The following is a 25,658-nucleotide window of genomic DNA, read 5'->3' as shown; positions in this document are numbered from 1 at the left end:
AGTTTAAATTTGCTTTCAAATCAGCCAATACCACCTGGACTATCCGACCAAACGCTACAGAGTTGCACCTACCCAGCACAAGGTAGGTGTGAAAACAACTGTAGTCTTGGCTCTGATCCAAAACCAACACAGCGGTCGCTTACAGGAGTTGCGGAGGTGCTGTGTAGGTCTAGCCTAGACAGCGTGGAGGTAGTTCTTGGGCCGGAACTGGAGCCGCTGCCGGATACTCGCCAGAACTGGCTGTTGGCTGTCAGTTGCTGGAGACCGTTCACAGCGGTTATTTGTTTCTCATTTTTTGCATGAGACTCCAGGGCTCATACACCTAACATCCCCAGTTTATGTGATTTCTTCCATAAAAACAGTAGCCTTCAAATACGTTGTTAGCAACTTGCTTTAACCAAGCCCTAAATTTAGCCTACAAACTAAAACTACCACGGTGCATAGATACAGCCACATCTCCAGTGATCTCTTGCAGTACCACAATACTTCCTACTCAAACTTTCTACTCCTACCCCTCTTGCCTTCTTCACAGAATATACAATCGGAAAACATGAAAGAAAGTTAGTGTGTGAAATGTGTATCTTGTCAACTGCTGCGCTTTTTTGATAAAAGAGTAGAAGACAACTACATTAGTAAAAACGAAATGCATTTACTTGATTTAATCTACTGACTTTATATGTAACCTTGTGTTAGGTAATTGATTTGGTTAGTTTCAGCAGCTTTTAAGCTTTGAAACTTCTCCCTCACATTAACGTGTCGACACGTTAACATGGTCATATCAGTAGCCACTTCAAAGCTCTGCTGATATGCACAGCCTTTACTAAATCCCTTGTGGATAAATGCAGTCTCTCTGTGGTTTGACCAATGTATCTTCTACAGTCATATCTTAGAATGTGTCCTATATGATATCCATGCAGAGGCATGCAGAGGCATTTTGGAAATGCTTATGGAGGGTGTAGGAATTTATATGATAAAATGATAGGACCGAGGGTCAACAGCAGCTATTTGTGCCCGGACTCAGTACTCAAGAATTTAACATAAAATTTACAGTAACTTCCTGTAACGATTGTCCAGCAAGTTACTATGACTTCTTTTTCCTCTATTTTATGTATTCATTGTAAAATACAAAACAATTAAACACAACGTAAGATAAAAAAGTGAACTATTAACTAACTAGTATACTATTTAGAGTACTATACTAGCTATATTGTGATTTTTTTTTTACAGTAATGCTTAGACTACTGTGATTTTATCATGTCGACAAGCGTGTAATGTACATTTTTCAGCATTCCACTGTAAAAATCATATACAGTAGTGTTACTGTGAAATCTAAAGGAAATAAGTGGAGATTTCACAGCCATTATTCACAGTGTAGCATGATGCTCAACGCATTCTCACTCCCATCTCGTAAAATACGCAAGCTCTTTTTTAATGCTGCCACCAGTCTGTGACTGGTCCAAGCCGGGCCCTCGGCTGGACTTAACCCTGGACTTAAACTCCCAAGTGACCTGGGTACTGTACTTACAGTGACAAACTGGTCTAATAACTTTTATGACATCTCAATAACACATTTCATAAGATTCCCCTTCACTCAAGATCACGTGAATTATTCATGACACAAGCATTTGACAGTGTGATCAAAATTCATGACATCTTAATGAAATTCCAAATTGTGTCACTTTACTTGAGGTCAAGGAAAACTATCCATAACAAAGTCATGAAGGTCTCATGAAACCAATCACGTATGACTCAACGGTTTCTTAAAGTTTGAAAATTAACCCAGCCATGACATATTTATGACAGGTTATGTTGTCTTGCTTATTGTCAAAATGTCATAACAAAGATATTGACAGGTCATATTGTTTTGCTCAATCTCAAGTCACAGATTCATGTGATTCATGTGATTCATAAAAGGTGTCATGCCACGGTTATGACAGTGCCATGCCAGTTTTATGCACACCCCTTCAAATAAAGAGTTACCAAAATAATAACCATCATTTTGTAAAGATGTATCGAAGCAGTCGATTTATGATTCATTTCACTTAATCTTTTTAATCTTTTAGGTTTCACCTCGTCAGTCCATATCATGGAGATATGTCCTTTAAGGGATTACATTTTTAATATTTGGTCTACATACAGTATCATATTTGTCAAAATGTGAGACTAGTGTCTGAAGGGGAATGAGGGAAAATAAAGTTTTAAGGCAGGGTCTCACTTTGCATATTCCGAGTTGCTCATGATAAACTCCAGTGAGCTGATTGAAGCTAGATGATGATCACTTTGGGAGTGTGGTTGATTAGCTTTTTCTCCTTTTTAAGCAATGAATAATCAATACCAAGTGCCACTATTTCTTCAACTGTAATGAGTGTGAGTCCAAAGCACGCCAGGGATAAATTCCCATCATGTCTTCACGGAGGAGCTTGGCGATACCACAAACGTGGTATCTGCAACGTGTTCAATTAAACTCTCAAATCAGAGAGGGACTTAATCAAGAGCTCCTGTCTCATCTTGCCTGAGGTCAGCAGCTGTCTCTATTCAGTGAGGAGGGACAGATTTTACTCTTCCCAAAAATCTGCAATTTAGCCAATGAACAGCTGACTGGGGGAATGAGAACCTGGCCTGATCCCAACAGCCGGCTCTGCAGGTGGAGCTGACGAGGTTTGGGTTTTGTTCTCTGTAGTATTTCACCAACACCAAGTCCTTAAAATAAACTCCTTTGTAGTAGATCAGGGAAAATGTACAACATTGCATACCTATTTATTTGAAAGTATTTGAATCTTTTAAGTTATTTTCTGCTTAATATTCCTTTGTCAAAGACATAACGCTGACATTACAACCTCAGTTTTGAAAACGATGGCCCAAACCGAAAATGGTGGTGGAGTCTGCGATTCTGGAGAAAAGATACATTTTGGAACTTAAGACCCAAGCAAATGAGATTAGATATACTTTATTGATCCTAAACTGTGAAAAGGCAGCGCTACAGCAGCAAAATATCTGATGTACGAGACACATACAGACTATCGAGAAAAAATAGGAGGGAACACAAGAAAAACTGTTCAAAAATAAAGATACAAAGATACAAAGGAAAGAAATGTACAAACATTTTAACAAGTAGCAAATAAAAAATGTACATCTACTTAAATAGTATTTCTAAAGATGAAGACAGGAAGTTAGTACAGTAACTCCAGAGGATGTGGGTGCAGGCTTAGCCCTCTAAGTGCCGGCCTCACTGGCCCCCCTTAAGGAACAAGCTGTTATTTGGAGAACTGATTGTTGGTCTCATTGCAGGTGCGTCCCACCCGGCCACCAGAACACTGAACGCCACTGCCAATACAGCTTCAAGAAGGCTGTCACACAGTGTTGATGAGCTATAAATGCAACTATTTATTTTGCTTAAACTCAGATGTACATCAAGTTTTTAATTTCATACATCAGTGATGCCGCAGTACACAAACTGGTACAGCAATATCATTATGGACAAGCAGAGTTATTTTAAGCAACGGGAAACCACAGGAATACATCAAAGATTCACCTTGACATCACTGGAAGGAGGGTTACATACACCCCACCCTCCACACACACACACACACACACACACACACACACACACACACCGTCCAGCATCAACCCCACGTGCAGCCTCATGGGGGCGTTCTGCTCTGTCAGTGTTACCATGTAGCTCGAGCCAAGAGCATGCAGAAAATGCCGACCAACATTAAATAATAACCAGAAAGAGCTTGGTTCTGGTCTGACTGGACACCACGCTGTTCATATGCACCAATTTGGGTGAATATATATTTTTGTTCCTTTGATAAAAGTTTTCTCATAATTTTGCCTCACTCCTCTGCTCAGCGGGAGACAATCGCAAGGTGTGAGGGACGCTTTGCAGAGATAACAATCATTAAGTCATTAAATTGATCTAGCTTGAACATTTAAAGAAATGCTACAATTATGGGAGTCTTAAAAAAAAAAAAAAATCTCAGTTAGTTGAACACAAACTTTGAGTTCAATTTTTTTCTTTCACCAAGAACAAATTCCATGTTTTATTTGTGTGAATTCAAACAGTGAGCAGCTTGGAAAATTCCCTTTTTACTGGCCGTCTAAAAACTAGATATGTCTTTTCCTCAATGTGACACAAATGCTGAACAAATTAGATTTTCCATTACAATGTGATATTATATACATATACCTTCTAATGCTTAACTTAGACACTGACAATAGGCATCTGACTGTTCACTCCAGAGACTTGGGCCTCGGTGCACGTCCTGTATATTATCTCCTTTCTTTCATTTGCTTGCTTGGTCTTTTGTTAAGTTCCAATTCATTGATTAGTCATACCGTAAAAACTGTTATGTCCACAGAACCTTTCATCAAATGTAGACCGGGTGCAACAAAAAAACCTTTATTCTGCAAATAATTTTATAGCGCCCGTTTCTCTAGAATCTCTAAATCTGAGTGAATTCCCTAATGCAAGTATGGATGCACAAGACCATGATATGCATAGCTGTATTCATCAAAACTTTGCCTTTTCAAATGCTATTTTTTGTTTCTTGTTATATGCACAATGCAGTGAATTCATGATGAAAAAAGCTAAAAAAATCTTTTGTAACACTTAATCAAACATCCTACTGTACTTCCATGAATATGCATATGGATATTCAAGAAACAACCTGCATAGAAAAGCTGTGTGCTTTTGTTGTCTTCTAATCCAACAAAATGTCACGACTCTATGTTGTAGAATATTGATAACAGGTGTTTCCCAGCGACAGGTATTCTCAAGTTGAACACAAACATTCACTTCAGATTTCCCGGAATCCAAGCTCACTTGCGTTTACTCTGAGAAGCAGAAGGTTAGATTTCCACCGCCAGATACAAATTTAACAATTCTACAATCAAATTCAAACAAAGATCAGATTTACAGAGCATGCCGTGTCCTGCCACCTAGTGGTATTAATAGTTTCCTGAGCCATTCAGAGAGAAGGAGAAGAGGGCACGGTGAAGCCAAAGTCGATAAATGTGCTCATTTAAGGCTGGACTTGAGATCAATGGTGTTGTCCAGTTGGTTAATCCGTGCGTGGCTGTCTCACACTTGTCCCACTTTGGATGCTTACTGCCCATCAGCAGTGCATGGATCAGCAGAAGCAAGCAATCATCACAGCCCTGTCACACCCCGTCCACCATCTTGCTTCATTTAAGCTTAATAAGCAAGGCTATGTCTTAATGGAGCTCCTTACAGGCAACTAATGTGGCTACATCATGAACCAGGTGGGACTCCTTGAACTGAGAAGATGTGGTGGGGTGGGATGCTGTTGTCAAGTAGGGCTGAAACTAGGGCTTGGCAATATATTGATAATTTTGATATTGGAGTGTTTCCACTATTTTGATTTTGTAGTGGCGGCCCCCCATGGCAACACTTCTGCCGCCACGGTAACAGAAATAGGGCAGACACACAGTGCAGCTACGGTTGCCTTTAAACGATCCTGCAGACATACTGCTCCTCCCATAGGCTGCCGCTCACATTGCAAATTAACAAGCAGAACTATTCCCAGGTTATTGGGGCCTTTCAGTTTAACTCCACGTACAGTTGAGAAGGAGTTTTTTGTCGAAACGTTTTCCGAGTCGAGGTGCCCTGCCGCACGTATTTCATGACGTGATGTACGACGTATTTCAAGCCATTCTAGCAGGGTAAAGAAAGCCTGCAAGAAGACTCAGCTCCATTTGGGCCAGTTCTCATTAATATTCAACCAGCTAAGCTGCTTGACTCTGATTGGCTAGCCAATGAGAGCCTGGCTATCAGCATCCTTTACCCAGCTCATGAATATTGATAAGCTCCGACAACATGACGTCAGACCTCTATTTCCTCCTCTTATGTCCTTTCAGTGGGTAGAGCTGAGAGAGGAGGTAGCAGTTCATCTTCACATTCACCACATAACACACACACACATATGGAGCTCACAGATATCACCTTTGGGTGAACATCTCCAGGGTTTTGTGACCGACTTGTCCCCACTGCTAAAAAAAATCTTAAAGTAAACACTGTATCAATATTGACATATGATGCTGGATGTGGTCTTATATATTGAATATTGTACTATCGTGATATGAAGTGTTGTCTTTTCCTGGTTTTAAAGGCTGCGTTACAGAAAGTGATTTAATTTTTTGAACTTATAAGACTGTTCTAGCTGTGCTATTGTTTGCCTTTACCCATTCAGTCATTACATCCACATTACTGATGATTAGCAAGCACTCATCCCAGCCCTGTGACACCCAGTGTGGAGATTAAGAATCAGGGCTATGTTTTAACGGAGCTCCTCACAGGGAACTAATATGGACTCATCAAGGGTCAAGTCCCACACTGTGCACTCTGCCGTCTGCTCAGAGAACCAGGTGGGACTCAAGGTAATGTTCATTTAGACCTTTTTTTTAAAGTTTAGAATATCAGAAATATGGGTTCTTTCTACCAAATGGCTCAAAAAAATAACATGGAAGTAGGTTATAAGGAACCCATACAAAGCTTAAAAAAAAAAGAAATTCTGATAATTTCCATAATTTTTTTTTTTGATTCATTCTTATAGCGTTTACAAAAAACTATGTTTTTGAGTTTGAATGGTTTCAAAACCGTAAACTTTGACAGTCTGTGATCCACTCAACATCCTCAAATCTTCACTAAAAGTCAAAAATATTTCTAATTTCTGCTTTTTTTAAACCAAAACGCTTTAAAAAAAAAAAGATGTCAAAAGCATCAAAAAAAGGGGGAAAAAACAACGCAATCAACAACTCCACGGCGATGGAAGACAACACAACGGTTAAAGTTGCGGTAAGTGACTCTGCGCAAAGATTGTTGAATTTTTAAATCAACTGCCAAACATATGCCACTCATTCTCACAACTTACTTACTTACGCTCCAAAAACCCTTAGCGATATTTGGCTATATCAATAAAATTGACTTGTCACTTGGATTTGAATAATTGGGCGGCAAAAGCAAGACAGTGGATCTCATGTGTGTAACAAAGGCTCTCAATTACTTTAAAATACCTACAAAACTATAAACACACATGGTTTTACAATCATACTATGAGAACTCTGGGCGAAACTGTCAAGCATGAAATAGCGAGCTTTTTCACCGTTTCATGTTCAATACAGCTTTTAATAAAAACAGCGTATGGCATATCAATATGTGTTGATATTAAAGCTGTGTTGTCCTGTCATCCTGAATGAGACACTCCACTGTGCTGGAAGTGACACGCCGCCCCTCAGAGTGGAGGGTTGAGAGTTTTTTTGCCGGGAGAGGGAGGAGAGAGATTAGCCTAAAAGACAGCTCTGTTAGAGACTTAACCTGGGCTTTGATCATTTCCTGAGCTCCCCTTCAGATCAGCCTGAGCAACAGACGGCAAATCTGACAGGCTCCTGCTCTACCCCCACCACCACCACCATCACCACCACCCACATCCCTCATAATGTACCCAGGCTTCACTGTGATCAAAGACCCCCCTTTCTGGTGGCTGAGGCTCCCATCTGTCGGCCCACTATAGAGAAGACTGGGAGAGAGAAGCTGGCTGTCAGAATGAGTGAAAGGGAATATTGGAGGGCACACATCAGTACAGAATGTTGGAGTCCACAGACAAAAATCATATGTGATGTTTATTTTTCCCTCTGACACATCCTCCGTCACTGTGTATCTGTGCAGCATAATGGCTTGTGCAAGCAACTCCCAAAACATACATTCTGTATACACTGCTATTAATGCTCAGTACAAAGCCGATCGATAAGGGGCCTATTCAGTCGATGGTGACTGGACACATCAGTGTTTCCACCAGGTTGAGAAGTTACTTGGTAGTGGGTGGTGCAGGATATGACGGTGTGGCGCGTGATGGCTGGATTCAGTAAGGTATATGAACTATTTTATTGAAAACAATGACTACATTACAGAAAAGACCTGAGGCTTTACTAAATGAAGCTTAACACTAACAGCAGTGGATTGCACTAAATCGTATGTTCGGTAATTTTTTTTTTTTACAAATTGACTAAGATTGTGGTTGCCTGAAACACGTTGCTGCATACACACTCAGCATATGAACAAAGAATGCACATCGACATGTGAATCATGAGAATCCTTGTATTAAACCTGCACTGAAGCGTGCATGTGTAGATTTTAGCATTGTTTCATTTTGCAGTGTTTCTGATGACATTTATTCATTGAAATTAAGAAAAATTTAAACAATCCAGCAAAATTCTAGCAGCCACCTAAGCTGGAAATATTTAAATCCTTAACAAAAAGAGAAATACACCCTGAATTTTAAGCCATGCCAGCATGCTAACAGGCTCACAACGGCAATGCTAACGTAATGATTTTACGCGGGTATAATGTTTTTAATGTTCCCCATCTTAATTTAGTGTTCGCATACTAACATTTGCTCAGCTGAGGCTGATGACATGTCAGTTTTGCAGTCATTCATTCATACTCAAAAAGGTATTCGCAAAATTGAAAACATCAAAGGATAGTGTTAAATGAAAAGTTAAGAAGTCAGGGTAAATCCAGACAGCTAGACTATCTGTCCAATCTGAGGACTATGGTTACCTGGTCCTCAGATCTCTGCAGGGTAAATCCAGACAGCTAGCTAGACTATCTGTCCAATCTGAGGACTATGGTTACCTGGTCCTCAGATCTCTGCAGGGTAAATCCAGACAGCTAGCTAGACTATCTGTTCAATCCGAGGACTAGGGTTACCTGGTCCTCAGATCTCTGCAGGGTAAATCCAGACAGTTAGCTAGACTATCTGTTCAATCCGAGGACTAGGGTTACCTGGTCCTCAGATCTCTGCAGGGTAAATCCAGACAGCTAGCTAGAGAACCTGTCCAATCTGTCCAATTTTCTGTTGACGACTAAAACTACTCCTGAACGTACACGTCTTCCACCGAAACAAGTTCCTCAAGTTGCTCCGTCCGGTGCTTAGCACCACCCAAGATGATTGTGATTGGTTTGAAGAGATGCTGATAAACCAGAGCATGTTTTTCTCCTATCCCAGAATGCTGTGTAGACTAGCCAGACCCTCCTCTGCAGTGCTGTGAAGGAAGGTCTGGTGATGCTAGAATTGTCCTTGCGATCTATTTATCACAAAATCTATGTCAATCAATTAATCTATGCAAATCAATCTTTTTCTCTCCCTCACACACACACACACACCTACACAGACCAGCACACACCCACACACACACACGCCTCCAGTTTGGCTGGAAACAAATTTTGCCTCAGGGGCTGTCTTGCTCCTATCCCATTACTAGGCTAATAAAAGCAGTGACAGGATCAAATTCAATAAAGCGTCTTTTTACACTGCTTAACCCTTATGAAAAGATTTGACCTCTGCACAAGAGTGCACACACTCACACAAACACACACACACACACAGTGGGAATTGTTATTTAATTGGTAGGAAAGGGTGGGTTCATAAACATAGAGATGAGCCACATATTTTCACGTTTGTAGAGCACTTTTTTGTGCTTTTCTTTCCATGTAATTGTTGTATTTGAGTGTATTTGTTCTCATTTACATGTAGGTTTGATTGCATGAATAAGTATTTATGAATGGTAATTGTGTTGTGATCACTGGAACACTTGACTCTGATGAACTGCTGGTGAGTAGGTGTGTGGGTACGCAAATTCATGCAAGCTTTCATTGGACTTCAGCTGCTATTTAAAACACTTGAGTGCTTCTGTTATTCACAGTGATGATATGACGTTCAATACAAAAGGCTTCTTTCCTCTAACATTTCCTTTTTTATTCTTCAACTAATGAATTTCTAATATGTCTTATATGCACGCTACCTCAATCATGATTGGAAAATCGTCTAGCATGAAGGGGGATTTTGATATTTTTCAAACTGGACCCTGTAATCCTACTCAGACTTTTTGTGTCAATAACGAAACGCCAAAGACACCTGACCGGGGGTCGCTTCTTCACGCAACGGGAGTGAGAATGTGTTGATTCCGTTTCTGTACACTACACACTTCCTTGAACAGGAGGCTACACTTTGTCCAATTGTGATGTAGAACTTAACTGAAGACCGTGATTTTAAATCCTGGCGGTTTCTGGTGATTTTTGGATTACATCTGACTGTCTTGACCAGTAGATTCCCAGCAGAGTTTGACGTTTAGGGTCCTGTCCCAGACCTTGTCAGAAAGCACTGTTCCCAGTACAGCGTACCAAAAGATTACGCACTGAGAAGTTACCAATGTTGGCTATAATCATTGACAGGATAGTTAAAGATAGAAGATAGAAAAGTTGACAACTCCTGCCTTTCACCAGAACTGAATGCACTGAAGGGGTAGTAACAAAAAAAATCATCTTGGCAATTGTCTTATTCTTTTATAGTAATTAGGCCAATGTCTTCAATTTAAAGTGATAACCTTTGTTGTAAAATACTGCATATAGGACCGTTTTAAAGGCATCATAAAATTACATTTTCATAAAGTCCTGAAGGAATCTATGTTTGTTCTTACCTACTGGCTGGTAGCCCTGCCTCGTAGGACCTCCAAATGGGTTGCGACTGCCAAAGGAGTCTCCGTCAATAGACCCATACGACATTCTGCCTGATGGTTGGGGGTGTGTCAGCTGCAGGCGCCTGGGGAAAAAACAATAACAAGAATCCAATCAATAAAACTATTTATTTTCTACTTTGCTAAGTCTTAAAATAAATGCACTCACAACACTGACAGTCAGAGAAGAAAGTCAGCATGATTTGTTCAATGCTGTTGTAGAAATAATTCCTGTACAGGTAACATTACTAGAAGAGGGCGGGTCCACTTCTTACCATAAAATACAGTATGTGTGTAAAATCTTTAACAACACCCACATTCTAATGCTTAAATCTGGGCGAGCTTGAATTTCTAGCAGCCACCAAATATTTTATTTTGTCAAAAACAAGCAAACATGCCACAAAATATACTTCTCTTTAAGCCTTTAAATCAATGACTTTAAATAGAGCTGCCAAGAGACATGGTAGCACATTAGCAAACAACCTTATGTGGATCATCTTTTGAAACATAGATATCATAATATTTCAGTAGTTTTCAATCTAGGGTTGTTTGAGTTAGCATCTATTAGGTAGTAAGGTGCTGACACACCAAGCTCTGTTGCAACCCATAGACCCCCTTTAGCCTTTGTTCAGAATGAGCATTGGCCATATTGGTGAGAGGGATCACTCTGATTGGCTGTTCACCTTAAGTGAAGTGCATGGTAAGAATGAGGAAAGTAATCAAATGACTGAAGTCAAGAGGGCACTAGTCTGGAACGCTGACAATTAATTGAACTTATAATAGTCATTCCTTAATAAATGCTGGTTTCTGGAAACAAAAAGAAAAGAATTCGACCCAGCCATCCAGACTTTCAAAATGTGGATCGGGGAATAGTTGTAATATTTACAAAGAATATGTTCAGGGCATTTCCTCTCTAATTTGGACATTTGGGAACTTGGGATTTTCTGTGGACGAGGTACACACTGAGATACACTGGTAAGAGATAATGAGGTGTAACTAGTATCAGTCGATTTGAAAAGATCACGTTTCAGAATTGTGTCAACAGTTAATTTCATTTATATTGAATGAGGCGTTTTCTTTTGCAGGGAGCAAATGTTCCATCCAAAACAAGTTCCTTCCCGAGACTATCCTGCGGAGCCACTGTTGCTGCGTCCACAGCTTAGCGCCGCCAGAGACAATTGTGATTGGTCAATTGTGAACAAATCGTATTTAGACATGATGAATGTATTGGGAGCAATGTCAAGGTCTTACAATCTAATATATAGTTGTATTTCTGAGTACTTGAGTTTGGACTCTGATTCGAAAAGAGACATTTTTCTGTTGGCTCCCACTTGTCTTGGACTCGTTGGCATTTGGACTCTGACTTGTTTCGGATTTGGACTTGCCAAATATCCTAGCTGGTCTCAACCGAGTCCAGCACTATATGCTTTTTTTCTAAACTAACAAAACGATTGCTGAGATTGGTCAGAAAAACAATATTGGACTGGATTGGATTGCACTGGCCTTTTTTATCCAAAAATTATAATAAAGCAAAAAGATCATCTTAAAATAGAAGATAGACTGCCTCTCTCATCACATCACCTAAACAATGAACAGTAGTCATAAAGAGACTTCTGTTTTTCTGTCTCAGTCTTGACTGTCATCATTTGTACTCGGTCTCAAGTTGGACTTGAACGTCTATGGACTTGGTTTTGACTTCACTAGTCCTGCAATTGGACTCGACAAAGGTGGACTTGACTACAGCCTTGGTTGGAGGCATCAAGCATGCTGGAGCTAAAGACCCCAGACCATATTTTGGATTCATCCTCTTTAGGATGTGATGAGGAGAGGCAAGGAGGTAACAGAACACCCATCTGAATACTGGCCGAAAGGTCATCTCATCATGTGAACATGTGTTTCACCCGCGGCCAGAGACACACAGATGAAACTGTAATCAACACACCACTCTCAGCACTTCTGCATGTCTATCAAAGGTCAAAATATGTAAACGGTCAAGTGGCCAATGCTCTTTCCCAACCGTGAAAGACAAGCATTCAGACAAGCAGGAGAATGTGATTACACTCCAGAGTCATTGTGCAGCCCATTGTTGTGTTGAAGCCAGTGAATCCGACCCATAGGACTGGCATTGTGGGTAAGAAGCGGGACAGAGGAGAAGCCAGAGATTCAGTATCCAGCCCTTACAGGGGGACAGATTCACTGGGCCACGAGAAGGTTTAATCCGATTAATTTTTCTGGAGAGTAGACACTAATTACTTTTGGCAGTCCATAAACAATCTTTGCTCTGCTCAAATTCAAGCCCAGTGACCGCGCCTCACATCCTTCTGAAGTGTGGACATGCACCACCGCCATCTGCACACAAGACACACACCCATGGACACACACACACACACACACACTTGGATAACCTTACCCTTCACCACTGTGAAGAATCATCCATTTCTCTGGTTATTCACTTAGATCATTTAAGGGTGATGAAACATAAAACAAGTATAATGCTGTCCCACTACTCATGCACATGATGGCATCATCCCTGCTTATAGTGACAAAGCTTTCCCTGTCATGTCATCAGCATTAGCAGGTAGATCCTGAATCAGATCTGCTAGAATGGTTGGTGGGTCAGGTTTACACATGAAGAGTGGAGATTGGTTAGGGTAAGGGTAAGAATTCCAGGGTTAGCCCATCAGAGGCAGAATTATATACATTTCATATATACATAAATACATACTGTACATACATTCATATAGCGTATCCGATCAAACATGTATCATGGCATGACTTGTTCTGCCTCTGATTGCTTCACCCTGGTATTCTTACCCTAGTCTATATTCACGTCGTTCCACTACAGGGATTGCTCCTGTGTCGCAGGAAATTCCACTAGATGCATGTCGATTTTGCCCATGTCCATTTCCTTCTGCTTTCTTTGTGTTGGTTTCTGAGGACTATGGTTACCTGGTCCTCAGATCTCTGCATGGTAAATCCAGACAGCTAGCTAGACCATCTGTCCAATCTGAGGACTATGGTTACCTGGTCCTCAGATCTCTGCAGGGTAAATCCAGAATGCTAGCTAGACTATCTGTCCAATCTGAGGACTATGGTTACCTGGTCCTCAGATCTCTGCTGGGTAAATCCAGACAGCTAGCTAGACTATCTGTCCAATCTGAGGACTATGGTTACCTGGTCCTCAGATCTCTGCAGGGTAAATCAAGACAGCTAGCTAGACTATCTGGCTAATCCAAGTTTCTGTTGATGACTAAAACTACTTTTAAACAGAAATGTTCCACCAAAACCGGTTCCTTCCCAAGTCTGTTTTGCAGCGGCTTCATGCGAAGCTTAGCACCGACCATGAGGATTCAAATTGGTTTAAAGAAATTCCAATAAACCAGAGCACGTTTTCTCCCATACAGGAATGTTGTTTGGACTAGTCAGACCTTCCTCTCCGCAGTGCTGTGGAGGAAGGTCTGGCAAGGCGAGACTATTACCCTTACCCTTACCCTAACCAATCCCCACTCATGCCCAAACCTAACCACTTCCAGCGGATCAGATAAAGCTTTTACCCATTAGACGGGGTATGTCTAGTTACATGTTCAATTCAATGATTTTGCATTACTCTTGATATTTGATACTATAAATAAATTGAATTGAAATAGACAGGTCTGCTAGACCCAAAGGTCTGCTGGGAGTGACTTTGGATGATTGGATGATCTGTCTATGACGTCCGCTATTTTGTTTTGAGCGAGCAATGGTGGCCGTCACACACCACTGAAGAAGACCATGCTGGCTTTTCCCTCGCAAGCATTTTGCCTAACTTTAGGTTATTTTTTTACAACCTTCCCGACAAGCTATACACCATGGTCAGCTGTGGATTCTTTAGATCTTAGAAGTTCATTGGTTATTAGAGATTTTGATTCCCAATACCAATTCCAATTTGGCCAATACCGAGTACTGATCTGATACCAGTTTGTCATTAATTGTATTATGATGTAACTACGATCCCTGTATGGATGAGATATGATTCATATATCTGGTGTTAGGTTAAACTCTTTTTGAAACATGAAACAAACAATGAACGCCACAGATATTTCTTTTATTATCCAATTTGACAGTGAGTCATGAAGGCCAAAAGAACATAAATGAACTACTTTAACGTAGATTTTCTTCTGGGCTAAATTACTTAAACACCAGTACCTTCCGGTACCAGCAATTCAGGCTGTATAGGATGCCTTTTCAATTCTGGTATTTGTATATACCACTATTTGTTACCAATATCTCCAAATCTGTGCTTGCTACTGTCCATAAAAGGCAAAAAGACAGCCAGCTGTCAGAATGGAGTTGAAGCTTAAATTGTACAGCACATCACGGGTGGTGAAATGTTTTTCAAGCACATGAAATGCCCCTGTTAAATGGAGACAGTCCTCACTTCTAGAGGAAAAAAGGCCCTTACACTGGTAAACAGAGTAGAAGCGAGGTGGAGCGCTGTGCACCCCTGTGTGACACTGCGGGACACAGAACGCTCGTGAATACAGGCCTGGCAGGGCAAAGTGATTGAAACCACAGCTACTCCCCACCCCCACTGGTTTTCATTCAGTCCCCCATTCCTTTCACAGCTGTCATTATCAGCAACACAGGGCTTAGCTTAGCCAGAGCAGGCAGCTGAGCAGAAATAAGCCCATAGCCTGGACACAAATGCTGCATTTATCACAAACAAGCAAGGGCCAGCCTGTGGCGGGACTGCGTGTGTGTGTGTGCATGGGTTCAGGGGCGGTGTTGACTAATATGGATTTTTTGAAGGCTGAGTTCAATATTTCTAGATTTAAGTAACCGTTAATATTGTTGTTGTTCAAAACTGAAATGTTTAAACATGTTCTCGACGAGGTGTGTGATGATGTGCTGTATCTGAAGTCTCTTTTATATAGACCTTAGTGGTCCCCTAATACTGTATCTGAAGTCTCTTTTATATAGACCTTAGTGGTCCCTAATACTATATCTGAAGTCTCTTTTTTTATAGACCTTAGTGGTCCCTAATACTATATCTGAAGTCTCTTTTTTATAGACCTTAGTGGTCCCTAATACTGTATCTGAAGCCTTTTTTATATAGACCTTAGTGGTCCCTAATACTGTATCTGAAGTCTCTTTATATAGACCTTAGTGGTCCCCTAATACTGTATTTGAAGTCTCTTTTATATAGACCTTAGTGGTCCCTAATCCTGTATCTGAAGTCTCTTTTAGATAGACCTTAGTGGTCCCTAATACTGTATTTGAAGTCTCTTTTATATAGACCTTAGTGGTCCCCTAATCCTGTATCTGAATTCTCTTTTATACAGAACTTACTGTTCTCTTTTAGATAGACCTTAGTGGTCCCCTTATACTGTATCTGTATCTAATACTGTAAAAGCACCTGAGCAGGCCTCGCTGTTGACGCGACATGAGTCAGAATGTGTTGGCACTTCAATTATTACCACAATCACTGCCTCTATACAAAAAAACATCACAACCACACATCCAGCGAGCATATTGTATGCACTGTGTATTTAACAAGCTTGCTGAATTCAAAACTGTATCATTATGGCACTCGCACTAGTGATTCCTCGGCCCTAAATATTACATTTGTTAGGACAGAATTAGGCAAAACTGCATTACGTTACGCTCCATATAAATGGAATAACCTGCAGATTCTAATAAAACTGAACAGCCTGATTCCATTTAATCATTTTAATTGTCTTCTTTATGAGTCCATGTATTCTGAATTCAGATTTGACTAACTTTGGCTTGTTTAACATTCTGTAATTCTTTGATGTGTGTACTGTGTAATGGAACTGCCTCTTGAATATTAGTATTTCTAGTAATTTTATATTTACTGTAATTGTTTATGGCATGTAATCAGGACGTCCTTGGAAATGAGAGCTTGCTCTAAATTTCCCCTTCCTGAATAAATAAAGGTGATGTACTGTATATTCTTGGAAAAATAGGTTGGTTTAGGGTGACTTTTTTTTTTGGGCCATACAAGCCCAAATTTAGTGGCGTCTGGTACATTATATCCACTTATAAGAAGGATTTTCATGAGTATGCCTACCTGATTGTAAATGTTGTGAAGTACTCTAAAGGAGAATTAGGCTTGTGTTTTAGCCCACACAGTTTGCAGAAAGCTTTATATATTTCAAAAGACGCCTATTCCTGACTGACTTTTGTAATAAGAACCATTAAAAGCACCCCCTGCAACCCCTACATTGGACCCAAACAAATTCTCAAAGTAGGCTACATAATGTTACCGTACATACAGAGGATTGCAGACCTTGCAGAACTTAATCATAACATTTCAATGCAACATACGATTTTTTTTAAATTATTAATATAACCTACAATGTGGGGAAATATCAGCTGACATCAACACGTCTTTTGATTTAACTATTAAAAATGTGTTCATGTGTTCATGTGCTCCGCGAAGATCCTTTCTACAGTCTATTCATTTAATTTTCACGTTAAAACACAAGAGCAGAGGACATTAATGACCATGTGATTAACGCTTATAGTCCTGCAGCAGCAGTGTTCACACATAGCCTATGACGGAAGTTTTTACGCCTCTGTCCGTCAAGGGAGAAAGTCAAATGCAAACCACTGTTAGTGTATAACATTTTGCCTACATAGCGATCTTTTCTAAAATCCTGCTGGTTTTGTGATGATAGCAAATCTAATCTAATGCCTGTAGTGTACAATAGAAGCAGCGGCGTGTGAGTGTGTTAACTGGTTGAAATGCGTGTGTCTCAAGGTGAATGTGTGACACTTGAGAGCCCTGTGTAAATACTTAACTGTAAGAATGTGGAGGTGGAAAGTATTGTATGAAAAAAATAGACCGACAGACACTAAGTTGCAAGTCCGTTTAGCGTTACACAAAGGTACTTTGGATTCTTTGGACACACCAGGGACACAACTGATTGTTGGAAAGCTGTGCAAACATTTCTTTTACCTAATAATTACTTTAAAGAAAAAGTTTGTATTTTTAACCCTGTACCCAATTTTCCATGTTTTTGTTCCTAAGTGACTTATGAGAATTTTTTTTATATATTTAGGATTGAGCGAGAGTTGTGTAGCCAACAGCAGCAATAGCTGCACTATAATCACACGGAGCAGTCATGCACTGTGAATGCACTTCCACTAAGAGTGCTCATGAGAAATAGGCTGGCTCGTCCGGTATTGAACCCAGGAACTCTTGCATTTGTTATTACTCGGCTCTTAAGCCGCAACAAAGAGGAGACTCACTGAGATAAAGTTTTACAAAAATGTGTTATTAAACCAAAACACACCCAATTAGACCAGATTAATGGGCATGTACCATAAGTGTGATGGAGTTGTGTGTGTAAGTATAAAATGAAGACAAAGCATAGATACATTTAAAAAAAAAAAAAAAAAAGATAAAAAAGGAGGAGCCGAGAGCAGCCAGCAGGCAGGCAGCAAGAGCCCGGAGCTGCACTGAAGATATGCTTAAAAAAAAACTGGGAAAACTATCCGCTGTTTTCCACCACATGCGTCTGCGCTGCATCGGCCAAACAAGTCAGTCCTAGAAGTTTGCCTGAAGCTGCTCTCTGCTTCTCCAAAGGTACGCGTCAGGTCTCTTTTTAAAGAGAGGCAGTGTAGGTAGATGCTAGCTCCTAAACACGTGATTGCTCTGTAAAGTATTGTAGAGACAATCTAATGTGCGAGTCGGGCTGGGAAGAAGATCAGCGTCCGAGACGCTCCTGGTGTGGTATGGCGCCTCGCGGAGGACGGAACCAAACAGGCGCAGACTGGTAAACTTTGTTTTAATTGCATATGCTTTACAATATTGCTGACATTTCTCCAAAACATACTGTATGATTGAGATGATTACCCTCCCTATTTGCAGCAGTTAGCTTCTATGCATTTATTATGCAAATCAATATGCAGGTGCGTCAGTTTCCTATCATTTCCAAGACAGGAAATATCTTGAGAATATTTTGGTATTTTTCAGGAAGTTTCCTGCAGAGAAGTGAGAGATCATGCTGTAATTACAGTGAAAATTGAGCAGTCGGCACATTTGATATTCACTTTGAAATTATACTTGCAGAGAAATTGACAGGGTCATGTTGTGTCAAGTTTATCCAATTATGAGTTCATCATTTTGCAGCTCACTTAAGTGAAATATTTTAGGCATTTACTGCTTCTTATGTATTTCTCCAACCTGACCTCTTCCATTTTCATACACTGTTTTTTCTACTCTAAAACCATTCCAAAAGTTGGTGTTCTGCAGCCAGTAATTCTGAAGCCTGTGATTTCGAAACATTTCAAGTTGTCGAATAGTGTCTGCTCAACAAATAACTGCTACATTAAATATGCAAACGTGGAAATGTGACTCCGCAGGAAGTGAAGCAACTATAGAACCGTTTCAACCGTTCAATTCAGATAGAGAAGCCATGGAGATAGCAGCAGAAATGACCAAAAACTTGATAAATTATGGACATCAAGTGGATAAATCTTGGATGTAACAGTTTGGAGTTAATGCTCAACGACCCCAAAAACGGCAAAAGTTCCAGGCTGGATAGAAAATCACCTGTAGAGGCTAGAAAGACCCCAAAGATATCTCTTTAGCTTTTAGCAGCAAAAATCAGTACGTTTTTGTCTTTTATGGTCATTAAATGATTGAAATATGAATCAGAGGTGCCGTTTTTGCTTTTGTACAATCCTTTTGGTTGCAGAGGGTTAATGTGCGGTGGCGTTTTCATCTCTTTTTATATGCATTACTGTATATGCATATAATAAAGTAATGCAGAGATTTATAAAGCAATGTGTTGGTCAGTTGTAGCTGCAGGATGGGAGGTAAAGCTGCACCTTGTTTGCTTCTCTAGCAACGTTAAATGAAAGCTAAGATGTAGGAGAATAGTTCCATGTTAAAGTATAACGTTCCGTAATGTTGCGGTATAGCATTCATAACTGTAAACATATTTTTCTTGTGTTTTCTGTCTTTTAACAGGGACTAAAAAACAAACGGAGGTGGTCCCTGAGGATAGAAAAGCCGCAGCAGTAACTTGGCCCTGGTTTGCCAACATGGATGAGGCATTAGGGCAGTCTGTACCAGTCTGATTGCCCCGATCCAAGAAGACAAACCAGGGACTGCACTACCATTACCAGTCAACGCAGCCAAACAATATGAGTTGTAAAAATGAAAGAATCTACGGACAGCAGCCAAATTGCAGCGACTTGAGGTACGGCAAGGGGAGGACAGTCACAGTTTAAAACTGTGTAAAAAAGCTTAAAACGATGGTGCATTTCCAAGGGGGGGAGCTGTTCTCTCTGTGAATGGGTCTCCCTACAGAGGGTTGGAGCGACCACACGGCCGACTGCTGCACGTCAGCTAACATTAGCTTTCTAATTTCACCCTCCCAACATGTCTTCCATGCCTGTCGATACAAGCCTGTATCTCAGTAGGTAAAATAAATGTGTTACCATTTTGTTAGTTCTATGCTACCTCTCTCCCATCTTGTTGTTATTGGCGTAAATTATAATCAGCAGTATCTAAATTTATCTGGAAGGCAAATGGCCGCAACTTAAGATGTCTACTCTACGGAGAAGGAGACAGGTGGTCTCTCAGTTCCCAACTTTAAATATTATCTCTGGTCCTTCGTATTGAGGCCCCTCCTCACTTGGTTGAACCCAGATATGTTGGTTTTTTGGCACACCTTAGAAAGTGCTATGACAGAGCCGTGGTCACTCCATGACGTTCTCTTTGCCAATGTTTCCAACAAACAGTGCCAGCTACACTTTGGCCCTATTATCTCACATTCTCACATCTGATCAAGACTTAGAGATTACTTGAAACATACTGCCATATAGTTTGTAACTTGCACAAATTTCCCCCATTATTCAATAACACGGCATTCCTCATTGGTGGGATACAGTTAACAGGACACAATGGGAACAAAGGGGAGTTCATTGTCAAAAAGACATTTTAAGCGAGGTTGGTTTATTACCTTTTTCTGATTTGCAGAACACATCCAATCTACCACGTTCCTCTTTTTTATTTTACCTTGAGTTAAGATCAGCCCTCAAGGCATACGGTGTTCCCTGGCAGAGGCCTTTGCCCATCCATCCTATTCAGAAGTTATTTACTGTGCAGCCTAAAAACTCTGGTACGGTATTCAGACTTTATCAGTTCTTAGTGATATCTGGCCGCTCTGGCCTTCCTATTGAGAGGGTCTGGGTACGTGATTGCGATTGATTTTAAATTTGAGGTCATATTGTGCAGCCCTAATGCAAATGATGGTATAGATGTGGGAAAGGGTACAGTCTCCTCCTCGTTCCACAAAGATCTGAATTCATCTGCCGCAATTTTCGTCTCTTCAGTGGAGCCAAGCCTAAAAATATTGAAAAGATTTATTTTGGAGATTTCTTTTGGGGTGGGTTGTGGGGACATTTGCACTCTTAGCAGGTGGATAAAGACTAACCCAGTGCCTAGAACCTACCCTTAATTGTTAGTGTCCTCTTATAATTTACAGCATACAGAAAATCACTATTATTCGTTATTTCCAAAATCATTGAGCTTAACATTTTGTTCCCCATTTGCATACATCTTCCACTGTAATTCAGTTGAAGGCCTATTGTTTGCTTTTTTTGTTAGTTTGTCTTAGAATTTTACCCCCTACTTTGAATGCTCATAGTACATTTATGTAGTCCAACATCAAAATTTGTTCCAAAGTAGCACATTAATAACACTAGTATCCTCCAGATGTGGCATGTTATGAACATATCTGTCTAAAATACCCTGAGTGTAGCATTCTGTGACATTGAGTGAGCCCCATGCCTGCTTGTAATTTGAGATTGAAGGATGTTTTGCTGATACCACTAAGAAGACCAAGTTATTGCTGGTTTGATTGCAAGCTTTTTGATGTGCATTCTGAGACATAAAAGATACACAGCCACATGGCAGATTTGAATGACAAGATCAAAGGGAAGCATGGAAATCAAAAGGCTGTGTGTATTGAGGCTCAGCCCTCGACAGTAACCTCTTCAGAACAAGAGAAGAAAGATGAACTCAAAACCAGTGTCTTTCTCTCCAGTGGGAGAGTGGCTCAGCGTCACCCCCTCTCTTTATCGCCACCCCTCCAGCTGACACAGCCAAACTTAGGAATTGCTCCATGTGTGTTTACTAAAGCCTCCTCCCCCATCCCCAGTCTGATCTCAGGCCATTCCATCAGCACTGCTTCCCTTTGAAAACAACCTTCAGCCTTGGGGAGCAGAGAAAAAAAAAATCACCTCTGGGCAGTGAAATTGCCTTGTCACACAAAAGGAGTCATTATTGAGATAAATCACCCCATTCTATTCCAAAACTAAACTCTGCCTTCCCGTGGCACCTGCCATCCAGGCTGAGCTATCACATGTACTCTCTGGACTGAAACTCTGTCTGCCAGGAGGATCAAATACTGCCTCTGGTTGGTTTGGCAGACTGATCTCTACAAAAAGTTCCATTGAACAGGTAAAGCCAAAAGCTAAAACACTGTTTAAAACAAGACAGTAAAACATGCTGTAGGCGTTACAACTGCAGCCAGCATTCATTCTGTTGCCTGCTCTGTTGACTCAGCCATGTACTTATCCTTATTTCCACTCCCATGTTCTTAAATTGTTTCTAGAAAAACCTCTATGTGAGCGCCAACGGTCACACATGCACACACACCTTGTGGAAACTGCTGAGTCCGGACTGTGACTGCACCTGGTCACGTTTTTTATTTAATTCCATCTACTGTTCTAAGTCACTGACATCGGGTGCCTGGGTAGCTCACCTGGTAGAGTGCATGCACATGTACAGAGGCTCAGCCCTTGACGCCTTGCATGTCATTCCCCCTCTCTATCCCAGGCATCCAATGCACACATTACTGGGAAAAGGGAAATGTTTAGCATAATGATGCTGCAATATCCTATGTTAAGTCAAATTCTGATTATGCTATCATTCAGTGCTGCTTTAAACCAATATGCAGCTGATGTGTGAGTGTTTAATGTCGCTGAGATGCCAGTGCACATCTGTTTCCCAATGATTACACATCATGACGCCACTGTTGCTCCAAAGCAAACAAGCTAATGGTAACACGCAGTAATAATGCTGAGCAGTTAGCAGCCACACACTTAATCTTCCTTACCCCGCGCAACACTTGGTGTCATCAACAAGATCTTGCGATCCTACGGCAGCCCTTTTTCTTCTTCAATAGCATGTGTGGGTTGGCAGGGATAAAGTAAACTGTTAGAGGCGAGGTTTTGATGGAAACAAGGATGTTGTTCTGTCACAGCTTTGGCCCTAGGAAGGCACACACTGGCGGCAGTCTGGCCAAAGGCTGTGTGAGGAGAGACATGGGACACACTGCTCCATCTTCATTAGCTCACACATGTTGATGGGAGCTTCTGTGTGGATTTGTCACTGATGATTTATGGATTGCATTTGGATTTCAGCCAAGGTATTAGTAACATTAATCCATGTACATTATTATTCTATCCCCATCACAATAGTCTAAATTGATTGGAACTCCAGATGTCCCTCATTTTCTGCCGGACTATGGTTACCTGGTCCTCAGATCTCTGCAGGGTAAATCCAGACAGCTAGCTAGACTATCTGTCCAATCTGAGGACTATGGTTACCTGGTCCTCAGATCTCTGCAGGGTAAATCCAGACAGCTAGCTAGACTATCTGTCCAATCTGAGGACTATGGTTACCTGGTCCTCACATCTCTGCAAGGTAAATCCAGACAGCTAGCTAGACTATCTGTCCAATCTGAGGACTATGGTTACCTGGTCCTCAGATCTCTGCAGGGTAAATCCAGACAGCTAGCTAGACTATCTGTCCAATCTGAGGACTATGGTTAAATATAGTGAAATGAACCAGAGCCTGGTGTTCTCTCAACCCTCCTCTGCAGCGCTGTGGAGGAAGGTCTTTCAATACAAGACTATCAGCACAATAAAACACCCAACAACAACCACAAGCATGTTTTACATTTTTCTCACACTAGCGAAGTTTCCAAACACTCATGTGAATAAAGCTGGTGATTGTGTGTTTCCATCAAACGGCTTTAAAGCCAATAAAAACCTGTTGCGTAATGACATGCTGTTTAGCTATCAAATTGGTATATCAAATTGATTTGAGACATTTTAAGGTGTTTCCATTCATTTTCAAACGGAATCGCACAACATTGAAGCAAACATTTGCGAACAAAGTTTTTCTAGACCAAATGGGTCGCGCCAACTACCAACACATGATCAATATGGGACAGGTTGTAGTGCTTATGTTCCAGCTGATCGTGACATATGAGAAAACAACGCTATCAACACATCGCTATGACGATACAGATGCAACTTGTCTTTTATTGTCCCTCCGGCACCGCTGCGAGACTCCTATTTTGAGACATGTCTCGCTGTTTGAGCGTCTTCCGTTGCAGGCTTGTCCATACCTTTGTCGGTCATTTCCTTTGTGAGTTCCTGATAAATTAAATTCAGAAAGTCTGTCGTCTCCTCATCCGTCCACTTCCATCTGTCTTTGTTGACGCCAGCCATGTATGGCTACTGGGTGGAAATTAAATAAAACATCCTTTTCTGCATTTCGGGGCGGGTTGCAACCATAAAATAACCTAAAACTTAATCGCAATTCATTGTTTATTCCAGAAAATAACATTTCAATCAGCGTTTAACACATAAGCCGTATATCGATCGAGAGAAAATCCGATGAGACCGAACGTATTTCCTCTGAGTCGATATTAATGAACTTCCATCACATTTTACTGTTTCCGTAAGGCCTTTTTCATTCAATATCACTAAATTAGGATAAAAACATGTGGATGGAAACATAGCTACTGTCTATATCTCTGCAGTGCCAATTTGGCAGCAACTCCAACATGCGGGCAGAGTGAAGCACTGTTAAGCTCATACCACACCCTCTGCTGTACAAATGACTGTCAGGACGATGATGAAGTAAGAGACCAAAGTGGATGGCTCTGACAGTTCAGTGACTGGAGGTTGTTGCTAACACGGGCTGAGGCCAGTGTCTTCATGCTCCTACCTCTCACTAATTGGAACAACCTCCTTAATTGGGTGTGGAAACCATAGAGACGGCTGCTCCGTCTGGGAACTGATAAGCTGAGAGAGACACCTTCAACAGAGGAGATGGCGCTGAGTGAGGTGGCCTTTGCAGTGAGTGAAACGCCTCAGCCGCTAGAAAGAACTGAAGCGTGTGTGACTGACATGGGAGTGTTGCATCTACCAAAGCTCTGCTTTCCCATCCCCGCAGTCAGAACTAAACATGGAGGAGCAGCGTTCAGTTTTTAATGCACCACGTATGTGCAACAACTTCCCAGAAAACCACAGGACCACTGAACTCTGTATAGATCAAGGCTGAAGACTTTTCTTTTTGATAATGCCATTTAAAAAAAATATATATATATAATTCCAAATCAGTGAAATACCGTACTTCAATACAATTGCAAAGTCACATTTCCACAGTCATGTTGGTGAAAGTAACTCAATATAACACAAAAGTAGTGTAAAGCATTTCAATTCAGACACGGTAATACTGTATTAAAACGTATTACTCTTGAATGACAGTAAGAGTAATCTATAATGTATTGCATTTTGGACGTAACTTGCCCAACACTACTGAAATGTGCTACATTCATGTAATACAGCCGGTCAATACCACAAAACAGCAGTTTCACCATTGAGTAAAACTGCTTTTTGAACCCTTTGGACTGTGGGGACAGGGATAATTTCGCCCCATGGAGCAGTAGTGGATCAATTCAGTTCCCATCAATGTGCAGTTGGAAGTAATAGATGGTCAAATTAAGGCTTTGTGTGTTTATTTTGTAGTATTGACCCACTATGGATTTGGACTGTTTGCAAGTTTAAACAAAAAAACTGAACAGCGTAGCTAAAATATATTCCCTCAAAAGGCCAAATGAAAAAAAAAAAAACTCTGTCTATGGTTTACTTCAGCATTTAACACCACTGCATTCATAGCTACAGTTACTTTTCAGATTAAAATGATCAGATCAAAAATGTAAATCAAAAAGCTCTAACATTGGTTTGTATCAGTCAACAAACTCAAATCAAAAGCTACTTTGTGCCCTTATCAAACCACAATAGACTGC

General features: G+C 40.8%; 1 protein-coding gene and 1 long non-coding RNA gene across 3 annotated transcripts in view; one reads left to right on the top strand and one right to left on the bottom strand.

Moving 5' to 3' along the window:
- tsnare1 (T-SNARE Domain Containing 1) overlaps positions 1–25,658 on the bottom strand; it is a 125,288-nt gene that overhangs the window by 85,801 nt on the left and 13,829 nt on the right. For both annotated transcript variants that reach the window (XM_034874751.1, XM_034874750.1), the window contains exon 2: positions 10,498–10,619. In XM_034874751.1, the coding sequence (XP_034730642.1) occupies positions 10,498–10,582 (85 nt within the window). In that variant the 5' untranslated portion in view covers positions 10,583–10,619. The remainder of the gene's footprint in view (positions 1–10,497; positions 10,620–25,658) is intronic.
- LOC117946534 lies at positions 5,249–24,855 on the top strand. The gene is made up of 3 exons (XR_004657047.1): positions 5,249–5,265; positions 14,181–14,184; positions 24,781–24,855. It is a non-coding gene; the product is annotated as an uncharacterized LOC117946534 (long non-coding RNA).

Source organism: Etheostoma cragini, chromosome 6 (assembly GCF_013103735.1).
Source record: "Etheostoma cragini isolate CJK2018 chromosome 6, CSU_Ecrag_1.0, whole genome shotgun sequence".
NCBI classification, from domain to species: Eukaryota; Metazoa; Chordata; class Actinopteri; order Perciformes; family Percidae; genus Etheostoma; species Etheostoma cragini.
Note: the sequence above shows the minus strand (reverse complement) of the source record. Positions and strands in the feature narration are given on the sequence as shown.